This window comes from Oncorhynchus keta, chromosome 34 (genome assembly GCF_023373465.1).
Source record: "Oncorhynchus keta strain PuntledgeMale-10-30-2019 chromosome 34, Oket_V2, whole genome shotgun sequence".
NCBI classification, from domain to species: Eukaryota; Metazoa; Chordata; class Actinopteri; order Salmoniformes; family Salmonidae; genus Oncorhynchus; species Oncorhynchus keta.
Window position 1 is genome coordinate 66,131,729 of NC_068454.1, and position 17,471 is coordinate 66,149,199.

Genomic DNA, 17,471 nt, shown 5'->3' on the forward strand with positions numbered 1-17,471 from the left:
CCTCTACTGTTCACGTGCTTTATTCCTGCATGTAGGTTACATGTGTAAGAATCTACTTCTCTCAATACTTCATGCACACCTGTCATCACCAACCGGTTTTGCAGTGTAGCTGCACACACACAAAAACCCTAACATGACATAGCTTAATCATCATTACCAACCTGTCAGGCAGTGAAGCTAATTCACCTGTTGAAACACTCCCTACGTTAACTACATGTTCATGTTATCAAGGCTCTCTGTATCTCTGGGGAAGACTAAAGAACAAGCCGAGACCTGTAGTCTCAATAATCCCATCCTTCAGCATAATCACTACTGGCCTCAGGGGAAGAGATCAACCCAGGCCATTGGTTAAGAGGCACAGAGGTCACTCCCAGTGAGTCAATGGTGGATGGAAGTTTTGACAGTTCAGAGTTATGTCCCAAATGGCACCCTATTCCCTATATAGTTCACAAGGTAAGGAATAGGGTGCCATTTGGGGACGTTAGTTTCATTACTGTGGGGGAGTGTCTGCAGGGCATGTCATCTCCTAATAATCATTATCTCTGAGACAATGAACAGCCAGTAATAGAAAACTACTGATATTTTCTCAAGTTTCCCCTTTTATTCACCATTGCTATACTGCAGTTACTTATTTCACCACTAGATGCTGCTCAAACTCTACCGTGCAATTCAGGGCTTTGGATGTCCACTGTGGCAATTAGAATGTTCTGCACTGTATGCTATTGTTACCTGGCTGGGCCGAGGTAAGTAGAAAGACCAACGCAATTCTTCATTCATTTATTCTATGTTGTGGTTTTAATCAATCACTTTGAATGGTGAAATCCATAGCATGTGCAATAGGGCACACCACATTTTCTAAATGTTGCATCATGGCATCGATTTACATACTATGGATTTGCAAGCCTAAATAGTATTAAAATACATTAATACTCTTATAATTCCTTCATAACGAACCATAGCCTAACTATAGCCTAATATTCAAACAAATAATGAGCCATTGAGAACAGTCCCCAGTATCTCCCCACAACCTATGCTGACCCAGTGATGCAGGTGCTACCCCCCCCACTGCAGCTGACAGACAGGCAGACTAACCTATGCCTTTTGAGGAACCTTTCCTGAAAAGGTGTCCCCTAACCAGCTGTATCACAGGTGCCTAATCTGTCAGTATTAACAGTCAGTGAGGTAAGCCCCTTCTCTAAAAGATCCCGGAGAGTTAAAGACACAAGTAGGCTACATAAGTGTACTGTATGGGCCAAAATAGCTTTGTGTTAGGTGAATAGTATTCATGTGTTTTGTAACAAGAGAACATTTAGTTACTTATACCTAAGTAGTCAGGCAGGTTGTCTACATGCGTTACATGTGGGGGTGAAACTCTAGAACGAAGATCCAATCCGATCAAGATATTTGGGGCCGTGGTTGGATAATAGCCAAACTAGATTGTCAACAATAAGCTTATGGCCCAATTTATTAGCTAGAACTGTGACAGGTAAAAACTCATGCACACACACCCAACAGGGTCAGGATTATTTGTCTTTGACACTGTGTTTAGAGAATAGAAAAATTGCACTAGTGGAGCTTGGCAGAAGTTTTAGGGACATAAACATCTTTATTTATGTCCATCAAACAAGCAACAGTCACAGCAGGCCTAGCCCTACAATATTACTGCCATAAATTAGACACTCTTAAAATATCACGAGAGCAGACAGCAGCGCTCATCAATTACCTTTGGCTCTGGAGCACAAGGACAACAAGGAAAGGCCAGACAGAGACAGGATGGGACAACAGGCAAAGCCAAGAATGGAATGGGGATGAAGCACATGGACAAGGCTAGCAGAGCCAGGGATTGAAGGTTAAGATGGGATGGAAAGCGACAGGATGGGGATGAAGCACATGGACAAGGCTAGCAGAGCCAGGGATTGAAGGTTAAGATGGGATGGAAAGCGACAGGATGGGGATGAAGCACATGGACAAGGCTAGCAGAGCCAGGGATTGAAGGTTAAGATGGGATGGAAAGCGACAGGATGGGGATGAAGCACATGGACAAGGCTAGCAGAGCCAGGGATTGAAGGTTAAGATGGGATGGAAAGCGACAGGATGGGGATGAAGCACATGGACAAGGCTAGCAGAGCCAGGGATTGAAGGTTAAGATGGGATGGAAAGCGACAGGATGGGGATGAAGCACATGGACAAGGCTAGCAGAGCCAGGGATTGAAGGTTAAGATGGGATGGAAAGCGACAGGATGGGGATGAAGCACATGGACAAGGCTAGCAGAGCCAGGGATTGAAGGTTAAGATGGGATGGAAAGCGACAGGATGAGGATGAAGCATATGGACAACAAAGCGACCTTTCAGAGACTTTGGGGCGTTGAAAAGACTGTATAAGTCCCATGTAATATTATTATTAACAAGACAAGCACAGCCAGTGACAGGATGGTTATGAAGCATGAGGAACAGGATGCTCGAGTTCAGGAACAGCAGATGCTAGAGGGGCACAAGGCTAATAGAAGTATGTCTGGAATAGAGCCAAGGTCAGGCGTAGAAGGTCTGGTCCGTCAGAAGGTAGATGCAGGGTCAGGGGAGCACATGAAGGTTTAGACACTTAAGCAATAAGGAAACGTGGGGGTGTGGTATATAGCCAATATACCATGCCTAAGGGATGTTCTTAGCACGACAAGTGCCTGGATACAGCCCTTAGCCATGGTATATTGGCTATATACCACAAAACCGAGGTGCCTTATTGCTATTATAAACTGGTTACCAACGTAATTAGTAGTACAAATAAATTAGTAGTAAAAATAAATGTTTTGTCATTCCTGTGGTATACCGTCTGATATACCACGGCTGTCAGTCAATCAGCATTCATGGCTCGAACCACCCAGCTTATAATATCTAATAATAACTTCCATTAATGTCTGTTATAGGGCACCTGCTCATGTTTTCTCAAATGATGCATCTTTTTTACATTTCAAGTAGTTCCTGAATTAGGCTAGAGAGACTGGACTGTCTAAATGATGTTGTGACCACAATTACATCTGGCCTTGCAGTGAGATCTACCAGGAAAAGGAATTCTAGGAAAAGGAATTATACAACTCCCTCCAGTGCCAGTGGCTAACACTAACCTGACATAAAATTGTCTCGCTAGTCTAGAGATCCGTCTCATGCAGAGGCAAGGAGAAAGAGAGAGAGAGGGCGCTGTTCAATAACCTTAAATGGCTGTCACGCAATCTGAACGCTGAATACCTTATTAAGAGCAGTTGTCTTACACTCTTGATTAAATCGATCGGCAGAATTGACATTTTGGACTGAGAACATCTCGTTCAGGTTTCAGGCTTGTTTTGATATGGCTCAATAATACATTACAATATAATAGCCTCTTAGAAAAAAATATATCAACTATTAAAACCATGACTTAAAAATAACACATATTGGTGTAAGATGGAGGGAATGTTGGAACGTAAACTAACGGAATTACAGTTAACAAAAATGCATGCTTAATCCAGTATAAACTAAAGTATATAATTTATTATACAAGAGACAAAATTCCCAAATTCTACACCTCAATGGCAGAGTCACAGAGTCATGTCTTAAGTATAAAACGAATAATGACTCAGTAATCTATGCCTTCTGGGAATGTTATAAAGTCCAAAAGTTATGGGTGGAGTTAGAAAGTTGTCTGTCAGAAGTATTACAATATAAAAGTACTTTTAATCCGTCTGGCTGCATATTTAAAGACATGGAATATGAGGGTGCAGTGAGATACCCAATGGGTTGGACGATACTTTCATCGTCAATCATCTTGAAAAAATGTACACTTAAAACTGGAAATCAACCAATCCTCAATTGTTAACAGAATGGAAAGGTCAAATGCTTTATTGTGTAAATGTTGAAAGTGTGTGGGCGACAGAGAGAAACAAAATGGTGCAGTGTGAGGCCATGTGGCAGAGAGTGATGTGGGCTCTGGAGATGGGGGTGTGAGCAGGTGGGTCGGTGAAGGATGATGTTTGTGTGTGTTTGAATGCTGTCGTTTGTATGTGTATGTTTTGTATTGTCAAAAAAAAGATCTAATTGTACAAAAAACAATAATTATTTGTATAAAATAATATAATAGCCTACATACTATCCTGGGATCAAATGGTATTTGTTTTCTGTCAAAAACTTTAGTTGCCCTTGACTGAGGCTGCCCAGTACAAGGTTGCCTAGAACCAATGCAATAGTCCCAAAAGTGCAAACCCTGCCCATTCAAACGCTCAAAGTAGTTGAAAGAAAACAAATACTAATTGAACCCATGTCATACTCCTACTACAACTAAAAATATGCTCAGTCAGTCTAGAACAGCGTCAATCAAACTGTAACTCTGACAGCCCCTCACTGTCTCTCAGTGAGACAACAGCAAGTCCCAGATAGATCCCTATTCATGTTATTGTCTGTCTTATTCAGGACCGGTCCTGTTTGTCTGTCCTGTTTGTATTCCCTATATAGAACACTACTTTTGACCAGAGGCCATAGGGCTCTGGTCAAAAGTAGAGCACTACATAGGAAATAGGGTGCATTACCTAGGCAATAGGGTGCCAGTTGGGACACACTTTGTCAGTACTGTAGGGGCCAAACCGGGGCTGGCTGGTGGCGGGGCATAGCGGTTAGCATAAAGCCCTCCATCGCGACGGAATGGTTCCCCCACTTTCTCTCACCATTCCAGCTTGTCTGCTTCAACAACCGAAGCTTCCCTTTTCACTGTCTATTGTTAATTTGTAAAGGGGAAAAGGATGGCACGCCCTGGTGATGACACCATAAAAGCTGTTTGGGATGTTTCCGATGCTTAGCAGACCATTATATGGACCAAATTCCTTATGGCTTTTCTTTACAACCACCCAGGAATGTATGTATTTATTATAATCTTCCTATCTGAATTAATTATGAGTGGCGTCGTCTCGACCAAATTTCCCCCCTGCCCTTTCCCAATGTACTGCTGCTACACACACACCTACTAAACTAAAGGGAAATAATATGTGTGATAGTTTAGTTGCTCTTATCAGGAGTTCGGGATAACAAATCAAAAAGTACTTTGATAAAAGTGATGTGTTGACAATGTAGCCCAGTCCCTCTAACCAGCCACTGTCAATTAGCATTCAAATGTGTAGAAAACAGAGGGGAGCTGGCATGGCTGGAAGTCGGGAAATGGCACAGCGTCCTTGGGATGTGACGAGGAGACCGGACGATAGGAAGACAACACAGGGAAAAATGGCCCATGTGAAAGGAATCAGTGGACCCATTCTTTCACGGTTCACACAGATACAGTCTTAACTGTACAGGGTGGTTCTACAGTGTCTAGGACAATACTGGGACAATACGGAGTGCCAGTACACACCCACTGAGGACAGTGGCCCAATCAGAATTGTACAAAAAACAATAATGGTCACAATACAAAAAACAATAATGGTCACTCTGACAAAGCCCAATCAGAATGAGCAGAAGAGCCTGTTCTTGGGGAACACTTAATCAGTTTAAATCAGCGTACTTAATTTACATCAGCTACCATAATCTCAAAAGAACCACCCTCCTCATCACGTCTTTCATCTGAGGAATGCGTGATTGGATATTGCCTGTTCCAGATTTCATCTAAACCTGAGTGCCAGCCAGGGCTACAAGCCAGGGCCTATGACTCTCAACAAAGCATCATTTGTTTCAACCTTTATTTAACTAGGCAAGTCAGTTAAGAACAAATTCGTATTTACAATGACGGCCTATCGGGTTAACTGTCTTGTTCAGAGGAAGAATGACAGATTTGAACCTTGTCAGCTCGGGGATTCAATCCAGCAACCTTACCAGTTATTGGCCCAAAGCTCTAACCACTATGGTACCTGCCTCCCTAAAGAAAGAACTTTTGGAACAGGACTTTGATACTTGAAATACAAGTTAACTTCTCAACTAGAAAGTGTATTATTGGAGCGCATTGGAACCATTGATAGGGTTTATTACCTATCGACTGTGCCTGCCTGGGTTTGGGGCTGGGGCAGATACACCCACACTTCCATCAGTCTTGTTAGCCCCAAATGGCACCCTATGGCCCGGCCCATAGGGCTCTGGTAAAAAGTAGTACACTATATAGGGAAGAGGGTGCCGTTTGGAGTACAGCCCTATGCTTCAGCCGTAGGTTATATTACTGTTGACCAGTGAACTACCAGAATGTTAGTATCTTTCAAGGATTTTATGTACTCAGTCACAAGACATCTAGTGGCTGTGCACTTCAGATTATCACAGGTCTCTAATTATCTCAGATGTCTAATTATCTTTTTACGTTACATTTTTTTAGTCATTTAGCAGACACTTTCATCCAGAGCAACTTACAGTAGTGAGTGCTTACATTTTCATACTGGTCCCCTGTGGGAATTCAACCCACAACCCTGTCATTGCAAGTGCCATGCTCTGCCAAGTGAGGCACAAAGGACACTGGCCTTACCACATATACAATTGATCATATAATCAAATAAGATGACCTTTAAAAATGAAGAAACTGTAAAACATTATCCTAAATTTAAACCATCAACTTATTAAACACCAATGGTATTCACTATGAGGTTTTCAGCATGAAATATCCTGGCATACACCTTACACTGTATGTAGCCTGGAAATAAGGGCTCAGTCATTTTGTTGCTGTTGTCTTTCAACTTCTGGCGCATTGACAATGCCGTTAAATATAAATTCTACTGAACAGAAATATAAACGCAACATGCAACAATTCAAAGATTTTACTGAGTTACCAATCATATGAGGAAATCAGTCAATTGAAATCAATTCATTAGGCCCTAATCTATGGATTTCACATGAATGGGAATACAGATATGCATCTTTTGGTATTTCTGTGCATTCAGAATGCCTTTGATAAAATGCAATTGTGTTCATTCTCCGTAGCTTATGTCTGCCCATACCATAACCCCACCGCAACCATAGGGCACTCTGTTCACAACGTTGACATCAGAAAACCGCTCGCCCATACGACGCCATACACATGGTCTGTGGTTATGAGGCCAGTTGGACATACTTCCAAATTATATAAAATGATGGAGGCAGCTTATGGTGGAGAAATTATGAACATTAAATTCTCTGGCAACAGCTCTGGTGGACATTCCTGCAGTCAGCATGCCAATTGCAAGTTCCCTCAAGACTTCAGACATCTGTGGCATTAAGTTGTGTGACAAAACTGCACATTATAGAGTGGCTTTTTGTTGTCCCCAGCACAAGGTGCACCAGTTTAACAATCATGCTGTTTAATCAGTTTCTTGTTATGCCACACCTGTCCGGTGGATTGATTAACTTGGCAGAAGAGAAATACTCATTAACAGGGATATACATTTGAGAGCAAAAAAATATTTTGTGCAAATGTTTCTGAGTGATCATATATTAAAACTATTAAATAACAGACACATAATTTGAAAGATATTAAGTAGTATAAACTAGGGCTGGGAATTGCCAGGGACCTCACAATATGATATGATCACAATACTTAAGTGCTGATTCTATATGTATTGTGATTCGATATTGGGAAATGTATTGCGATTTGATGTTCCAAGCATACAGTGCATTCTGAATTTATTCAGAACCCTTCCCTTTTTCCACATTTTGTTACATTACAGCCTTACTCTAAAATTGATTAAATAAAAATAAATCCTCATCAATCTACACACAATACCCCATAATGACAAAGCAAAAACATTATTTTTTTAAACAACATTTTTGCAAATTTATTTTAAAAAAATTAAAACAGAAATACTTTGTTTACATGAGTATTCAGACCCTTTGAGACTCAAAATTGAGCTTAGGTGCATCCTGTTTCCATTGATCATCCTTAATATGTTTCTACAACTTGATTGGAGTCCACCTGAGGTAAATTAAATTGAATGGACATTATTTGGAAAGGCCCACACCTGTCTATATAAGGTCCCACAGTTTACAGTGCATGTCAAAGGAAAAATCAAGCCATGAGGTCGAAGGAATTGTCCGTAGAGCTCTGAGACAGGATTGTGTCGAAGCACAGGGAAGGGTACCAAAAAATTTATGCAGCATTGAAAGTCCCCAAGAACACGGTGGCCTCCATCATTCTGAAAGGGAAGAAGTTTGGAACCACCGAGATTCTTCCTAGAGCTGGCCGCCTGGCCAAACTGAGCAGGGGAGAAGGGCCTAGGTCAGGGAGGTGACCAAGAACCCAATGGTCACTCTGACAGAGCTCCAAAGTTCCTATTGGGAGATGGAAGAACCTTTCAGAAGGACAACCATCTCTGCAGCACTCCAACAATCAGGCCTTTATGGTAGAGTGACCTGACGGAAGACAGTCCTCAGTAAAAGGCACGTGACCGCCTCTTTGGAGTTTGCCAAAAGGCACCTAAAGGACTCTCAGAACATGAGAAGCAAGATTAAACTCTTTGGCCTGAAAGATGAACGGTGCAAAGTACAGAGAAATCCTTAATGAAAGCCTGCTCCAGAGTGCTCAGGACCTCAGACTAGAGCGAAGGTTCACCTTCCAACAGGACAACGGCCCTAAGCACACAGCCAAGACAACGTAGAAGTGGCGTCGGGACAAATCTCTGAATGTCCTTGAGTGGCCCAGCCAGAGCCCAGACTTGAACCCAATCAAACATCTCTGGAGAAACCTGAAAATAGCTGTGCAGCAACGCTCCCCATCCAACCTGCCATCAGTCTTGTTCGTCCCAAATGGCACACTATGGTCCATAGGGCTCTGGTCAAAAGTAGTATACTATATAGGAAAGAGGGTGCCATTTTGAGTACAGCCCTATGCTTCAGCCTAGGTTTGCAAAAGGAGAGTATATTACTGGAAACTTTCTAAGTTTACCAGTAAACTACCAGAATGTTGGCATCTTTCAAGGATTTTATGTAAACTATCGCAAGACATCTAGTGGCCATTTTTGGGTACTTCAGATTATCACAGGTGTCTAATTATTTCTGGCCCTTTTAACATTATTCACTAAGTTGATGTTGTTAAGGCCTCATAGAAGTGAGAGAAAGAAATCCAAATGAAGTGTTTGTGGTGGGGGGTGGGACCTAGAGAAGAATGCCTTGCCAGGCCTAGCCTAAACTCCTCCCTGGGCCTGCCATGTCTGGATCACAACAACCCTGCTGAGGGGCCCCTGAGATTCAGCCTCAGCCTACAGTTATGTATGTCCTCCATATTCAGTCCCAAATGGCTCTCTATTCCCTTAATAGTGCACTACTTTTGACCAGAGCCTTATGAGCCCTATAGTGCATTACATAGGGAATAGGGTGCCATTTGGGACATAACCCCAGCCTCCTGCACTCCACCATGACTTATCTCCTTTTGCAATAGCTGAAGGCTGCATCGCGACTCTCCACACTTCTCCCAAAGTGTGAACTTGCACATTTCCCGTCAAGGATTTTAAAGCATTGCATTGGTGTAAAGATTGGCTGGAGAGGGAGTGCCCACCATTGTTCAATCCATGACAGGGAGTGGGGAGTGACCAAGTGGGTGGAGAATGAGGATGAGATCCTGCTGCTCACAAACAGCCTAGCCAGGGTAGCAGCAGCAGTAGCTATGTCCCAAATGGCACCCTATCCTTATAGTGCACTACTTTAGACCAAGGGCCACAGGTCACTTTATCCCCTAAATGGTGCACTACTTTTGACCAGAGCAGTGCCCATAAGGCTCCGGTCAAAAGTAGTGCACTAAATGGGAAATAGGGTGTCATTTGGGATGTAGGCAGCAGTGTTTATTTGATATCTCCTGCTAATCTCTCTCCCACCTGCCCAGCCCCACTCATGGGAATGTATGGGAGAGAGAGGAGGAACCAATCATTTTGAAGGGGAGCGTCCCATGAGGTTTCTTTAAGAATGGAGCCCAAACACATTATTCACTGCTTACATACCACAGTTCTGTATGATAAAGATCTCATATTAACCCTTCAGCGACCACACCTGGCCTTCAGTGTAGCCTATGTATGAACACAGGAAATAGTAAGTCAAATAGTTAAAGCAACAACACTGAACTAAAGGCAGACTGCAAAGGCAACGAATACTAGACTACTACTGGACTGGTAAATAGGACACAAGAAATAATGGCAAAACTACCACACCAGAGACTTAAAACCTGTAGTTCCATTAACAGCACAACACCATGATACACCCCCACACCCCCACACACACAGTGCCAGCACAAAACCCAAATAATCTTTCACCTCATTTCGGCCTTGTAATAATTCTCGCTACAAACGTACTTAATTATCTGCGAAAGGATTTAGCCATGTCAACAAAACTGCACCTTGACATCAAGACATTTCTTAGCACAACAATGTTATAACATCTCATAAGAACATGTCATGACATACCCGGGTCATTTGTACAGTACATTAGTGTGTGTTGACTAATTATATCTGTCCTTTTACCTATAACAAACTGCTTCAATCCTTCTCATTCCTGAAATATCTCATTATTCAGGGTGCCGTTCCAACAAAAGACTTGTTCTTTCTGCCTAAGCACCAATAAGGTTTATGACAAACACACAAAGTAGGTCTTAGCCCTCAGCTCTATTAAAATCCTATAAGCACAAGTGTGGGTTTTGTGGAAAAAGAGATCGGAATTTCACAGAGGATTATAGCACTACAACAATGTCAAGGCACCAGAAATATGTTCCAGAAATATGTATGAGCTTTGATGTCATAAACATTGTGCTATGGATTTAGGGATGAGCATGAGTAATTGAGTACTCAAATACTGGAACTGATGTCAAAACTTGATCTCTAAACAGAGGCAAAAAAAATAGTCTAATACTGTGTGGCAACAAAGCGTTAGGCACGTCTCTGCCTCGCCAGGACCCGCAGAAGGCGAGTGGGAAAGCTGCCGTCAATATTACTCGCCAATGTGCAATCAATGGACAATAAATTAGACGAGGTACGATCACGAATATCCTACCAACAGGACATCAAAAACTGTAATATCCTATGTTTCACGGAATCGTGGCTGAATGACTACATGGATATTCAGCTAGCGGGATACACGCTGCACCAGCAGGATAGAACAGCACACTCTGGAAAGACGAGGGGGGGGGGGTCTGTGCATATTTGTAAACAACAGCTGGTGCACGAAATCTAAGGAAGTCTCTAGATTTTGCTCGCATGAAGTAGAGTATATTGTGATAAATTGCAGGCCACACTACTTGCCTAGAGTTCTCAGCTATACTTTTTGTGGCTGTTTATTTACCACCACAGATGCTGGCACTAAGACCACACTCAGTCAGCTGTATAAGGAAATAAGCAAACCACTCACCCAGAGGTGGCGCTCCAAGTGGCCGGAGAGTTAAATGCAGGGAAACTTAAATCAGTTCTACCAAATCTCTATCAACATGTTAAATGTGCAACCAGAGGGAAAAAATTCTAGATCATCTGTACTCCACACACAGAGACGCGTACAAAGTTCTCCCTCGCCCTCCATCTGGTAAATGTGACCACAACTCTACCCTCCTGATTCCTGCTTACAAGCAAAAATTCAAGCAGGAAGCACCAGTGGCTCGGTCTATAAAAACATGGTCAGAGGAAGCAGATGCTAAACTACAGGACTGTTTTGCCATCACAGACTGGAACATGTTCCGGGATTCTTCCGATGATATTGAGGAATCAACCATATCAGTCACTGGCTTTATCAATAAGTGCATCGAGGACATCGTCCTCACAGTGACAGTACATAATACCCCAACCAGAAGCCATGGATTACAGGCAACATCCGCACTGAGCTAAAGGGTAGAGCTGCCGCTTTCAAGGTGCGGGACTCTAACCCGGAAGCTTACAAGAAATCCCGCTATGCCTTGCGACGAACCATCAAACAGGCAAAGCGTCAATACAGGGCGAAGACTGAATCATACTACACCGGCTCCGACGCTCGTCGAATGTGGCAGTGCTTGCAAACTATTACAAACTACAAAGGCAAGCACAGCCGTGAGTTGCCCAGAGACACGAGCCTACCATATACATATTTGAGATGAGACTCTTTAAAGTGGCCACCTTTTGCCTTGATGACAGCTTTGCACACTCTTGGCATCCTCTCAACCAGCTTCATGAGGTAGTCACCTGGAATGCATTTCAATTAACAGGTGTGCCTTGTTAAAAGTACATTTGTGGAAATGTTTCCTTCTTAATGCTTTTGAGCCAATCAGTTGTGTTGTGACAGGGTAGGGGTGGTATACAGAAGATTTGGTAAAAGACCAAGTCTTTGGCAAGAACAGCTCAAATAAGCAAAGAGAAAGGGCTGTCCATCATTACTTAAAGACATGAAGGTCAGTCAACACTGAAAATTTCAAGAAATTTTAAAGTTTCTTCAAGTGCAGTCGCAAAAACCATCAAGCGCTATGATGAAACTGGCTCTCATAAGGACCCTCACAGGAAAGGAAGACCCAGAGTTACCTCTGATGCAGAGGATAAGTTCATTAGAGTTACCAGCCTCATAAATTGCAACCCAAATAAATGCTTCAGAGTTCAAGTAACAGAAACATCCCAACATCAACTGTTCAGAGGAGACTGTGTGAATCAGGCCTTCTTGTTCAAATTGCTGCAAAGAAACAACTACTAAAGGACACCAATAACAAGAAGAGACTTGCTTGGACCAAGAAACACGAGCAATGGACATTAGACCGGTGGAAATCTGTCCTTTGGTCTGATGAGTCCAAATGTAAGATAATTTGTTGCAACCGCCGTGTCTTTGTGAGATGCAGGGTAGGTGAACGGATGACCTCTGCATGTGTGGTTTCCACCGTGAAGCTTGGAGGAGGAGGTGTGATGGTGCATTGCTGGTGACACTATCTGTCTGATTTATTTAGAATTCCAGGCACACTTGGCTACCACAGCATTATGCAGCGATATGCCATCCCATCTGGTTTGTGTAAGTGGGACTATCATTTGCTTTCAACTGGACAATGACCCAACACACCTCCAGGCTGTGTAAGGGCTAATTGACCAAGAAGGAGAGTGATGGAGTGCTGCATCAGATGACCTGGCCTCCACAATCACCCAACCTCAACCCAATTGAGATGGTTTGGGATGAGTTGGACCGCAGAGTGAAGGAAAAGCAGCCAACAAGTGCTCAGCATATGTGGGAACTCCTTCAAGACTGTTGGAAAAGCATTCCAGGTGAAGCAGGTTGAGAGAATGCCAAGAGTGTGCAAAAATGTCATCAAAGCAAAAGATGGCTACTTTGAAGGATCTAAAATATAGTTTGGTTTGTTTAACACTTTTTTGGTTACCACATTATTCCATATGTGTTATTTCATAGTCTTCAATATTATTCTACAATGTAGAAAATAGTTTTTAATTTTTTTTTATTTTACTGGTACTGACTGGTACTGTATATGGGGCAATTTAGAAATTAGAATGTTTTATCTGTAATCGTTTTGATAAATTTGGCACTGTATGTTACACATACATTTAAACTCAGTTTTTCACAATTACTGACATTTAATCCTAGTAAGAATTCCCTGTTTTAGGTGAGTTAGGATCACCACTTAATTTTAAGAATGTGAAATGTCAGAATAATAGTAGAAAGAATGATTTATTTCAGCTTTTATTTCTTTCATCACATTTCCTGAAGTTTACATACACTCAATTAGTATTTGGTAGCATTGCCTTTAAATTATTTAGCTTGGGTCAAATGTTTCGGGGTAGCCTTCCACAAGTTTGAATTGTGGCCCATTCCTCCTGACAGAGCTGATGTAACTGAGTCGGATTTGTAGGCCTCCTTGCTTGGTGTCATTTTCCATTTGGAAGACCCATTTGCGACCAAGCTTTAACTTCCTGACTGATGTCTTGAGATGTTGCTTCAATCTATCCACATAATCCCCCCCCCCCATGGTGCCATCTATTTTGTGAAGTGTACCAGTCCCTTCTGCAGCAAAGCACCCCTACAACATGATGCTGCCACCCCGTGCTTCACGGTTGGGATGGTGTTCTTCGGCTTGCAAGCGTCCCCTTTTTCCTCCAAACATAATGATGCTCTTTATGGCCAAACAGTTCTATTTTTGTTTCATCAGACCAGAGGACATTACTCCAAACAGTAAAATATTTGTCCCTATGTGCAGTTGCAAACCGTAGTCGGTCTTTTTTATGGCGGTTATGGAGCAGTGGCTTCTTCCTTACTGAGTGGCCTTTCAGGTTATGTTGATATTGAACTCGTTTTACTGGTGGAAAAAGATACATTTGTACCTGTTTCCTCCAGCATCTTCACAGGGTCCTTTGCTGTTGTTCTGGGATTGATTTTAACCTTTTGCACCAAAGTACGTTCATCTCTAGGAGACAGAACGTGCCTCCTTCCTGAGTGGTATGACGGCTGCGTGAACCCATGGTGTTTATACTTGCATACTATTGTTTGTACAGATGAACGTGGTACCTTCAGGCGTATGGAAATTGCTCCCAAGGATGAACCAGACTTGTGGAGGTCTACAATAGTTTTTCTCATGTCTTGGCTGATTTTCCCATGATGTCAAGCAAAGAGGCACTGAGTTTGAAGGTAGGCCTTGGAATACATCCACAGGTACACACCTCCAATTGACTCAAATTATGTAAATTAGCCTTTCAGAAGCTTCTAAAGCCAAGACATTTTCTGGAATTTTCCAAGCTGTTTAAAGGCACAGTCATCTTAGTGTATGTAAACTTCTGACTTACTGGAATTGTGATACAGTGATTTATAAGTGAAATAATCTGTCTGTAAACAATTGTTGGAAAAATTACTTGTGTCATGCACACAGTAGATGTCCTTACCAACTTGCCAAACTATAGTTTGTCAACAAGAAATTTGTGGAGTGGTTGAAAAACTAGTTTGTCTTTTATTTGATACTCGAACAATTTAAAAAAACAAATGTAAATGCCCATCCCTATATGGATATTAGACACTGTGTTAACAAAGGTTCTATATCAATAATATTGACCAATGTTGAAATGTATAGTTTCAACGGTTTAAACAATGAACAGTTGCCTTTTAAGTATACAATGGTTATCAATGCAATCCATGATTAATTCATTTATTCCCTCAATCTGATCTTCATATTATGGAGGGAGGGAGGTCTTCGCACATATTAAACATTTTGTGGCAAATATATTTTTTACAAAGCATTATTTTCTAGCATTCTTTTCTTTTTTACCCAAACTCTCATATTATTATAGATCATTTATCATTTGAATCACTGTGAAAATTATTATCTGTTTTCCCAGTCATAAATTCCAGTGCAGTGCTCTCCCTTGATAGTAAAAAAAATGTCAAATCTAATTTCTGCTCCATTTATTTCCACGACAGCACCAAGCTTTCTCATCCACTACCAGACAGTTCAAAAACCTTCAAGCTTTACATCCCATGCTGGGGCAATAGTGTGCGTAAATCTCATGCTCCGATTATCATGGATGGAATTTGTATAGCACAATTAGATTGAAAGCTTAATTATAATGGCACCCCATGTCTTTACAAATCACTCTTTGAACTGCTGAAATGTTTACAGCGGAAGAGCCCCAGAATATACATCCTAATCTGAACTTAATGAGCGACGGAGCCCTCTGCCATAAAACGCGTCAATAGTAACCCCCCACCCATATCAAAGCGTGCGCGCATGCACACACAAACACTGAAAAGACACACACACACACACACACAAACTGTAATACAGAAAATGAGAAGCGCAAATCTCAGATCTGAGAATTAACAATGTGATAAGGATCGTCTGAAGCTGCAATTCCAATACAAATAGGCTGCATTTCAGAACAGAATCTTGTTAGTGACGTTAGTATTCTCAGAGCAAAAAACGGTGATTATTATTATTAAACAGTTGTCTTTGTTTTCTGAGGTCAATTATGCAGCCTCAAATAAATTACATCCTACTAAATGTACTGACAGACCATAAACACTTACACCATATAACTAGTCTACATCTGTCAAATAATTTGAGCAGTGACACAATTATCAAATGAATATTTCCATTTTCTAAGTACTGACATTCTAAGAACACCAACCTTGATGGTTTGGAGAGTTCCGATTGGTTGACTTCTGGAAACTCGGCCCAATTAGATCTGCTGGTCTGTGATTGGAGGCTCGGTCCACATTGTCCTGCTGAGAAAAAAGCCAACATAGCAGTCATGCCAAAAGAGTTTATTCACAACTTCAGCATCACATCATAACACTGGGTTTGTCTTTGTCTATCTATATGCAGTATCAATCTGGTCAATCATGAGGTTAAAAAAAAAACACAATCTCATTGCAGTGCGTGTACGCCCAAGCGCGCGTGTATGTGTGTGTACAGGCTCTTCTCCTGCCTTTCTAAACCAGAGCATCCCCTCAGAGCAGCGCAGGGCACTACCATAAAGAGGCAACATACCAAGTTGCCTCTTCTTCCACCCAACCACCCCATGTTTTAGGCTGGATATGAGATTATGGCAAAGAGACTAATGAACTAGAACCAGCTTCTAGATTGAGTAAGAAGACTACATACTAAGCTGTCTTCAGTCAAGGCCTGGGTAGCAGTTACTGTTGCAGTAAGCAGTTGTCTTCATTCGAGGGCTTGGAAGCAGTTACTGTTGCAGTAAACTGTTGTCTGCAGTCAAGGCCTAGGAAGCAGTTTTTATTTAACTAGGCAAGACAGTTAAGAACAAATTCTTATTTACAATGACGGCCTACCCCGGCCAAACCCAGACAATGCTGGGCCAATTGTGCACCGCCCTATAGGACTCCTAATCACAGCCTCTAGCACTGAGATGCAGTGCATTAGACCACTGCGCCACTCGGGAGCCTCCCAGTTACTGTGGGAGTAAGCAGTTATCTTCAGTCGAGGCCTAGGAAGCAGTTACTGTGGCAGTAAGCTGTTGTCTTCAGTCGAGGCCTAGGAAGCAGTTACTGTGGCAGTAAGCTGTTGTCTTCAGTCGAGGCCTAGGAAGCAGTTACTGTGGCAGTAAGCTGTTGTCTTCAGTCGAGGCCTAGGAAGCTGTTACTGTGGCAGTAAGCTGTTGTCTTCAGTCGAGGCCTAGAAAGCAGTTACTGTGGCAGTAAGCTGTTGTCTTCAGTCGAGGCCTAGGAAGCAGTTACTGTGGCAGTAAGCTGTTGTCTTCAGTCGAGGCCTAGGAAGCAGTTACTGTGGCAGTAAGCTGTTGTCTTCAGTCGAGGCCTAGGAAGCTGTTACTGTGGCAGTAAGCTGTTGTCTTCAGTCGAGGCCTAGAAAGCAGTTACTGTGGCAGTAAGCTGTTGTCTTCAGTCGAGGCCTAGAAAGCAGTTACTGTGGCAGTAAGCTGTTGTCTTCAGTCGAGGCCTAGGAAGCAGTTACTGTGGCAGTAAGCTGTTGTCTTCAGTCGAGGCCTAGAAAGCAGTTACTGTGGCAGTAAGCTGTTGTCTAACGTCGAGGCCTAGGAAGCAGTTACTGTGGCAGTAAGCTGTTGTCTAACGTCGAGGCCTAGGAAGCAGTTACTGTGGCAGTAAGCTGTTGTCTTCAG

General features: G+C 42.3%; 1 protein-coding gene across 6 annotated transcripts in view; it reads right to left on the minus strand.

The window, feature by feature from the left end:
* Positions 1-17,471, minus strand: part of LOC118367718 (growth factor receptor-bound protein 10-like) — a 90,080-nt gene that overhangs the window by 36,244 nt on the left and 36,365 nt on the right. For 4 of the 6 annotated variants that reach the window (XM_052494456.1, XM_052494460.1, XM_052494458.1 and 1 more), the window contains one exon: positions 16,005-16,101. In XM_052494456.1, the coding sequence (XP_052350416.1) occupies positions 16,005-16,101 (97 nt within the window). The remainder of the gene's footprint in view (positions 1-16,004; positions 16,102-17,471) is intronic. The other 2 variants (XM_052494457.1, XM_052494461.1) reach the window with 1 other exon arrangement.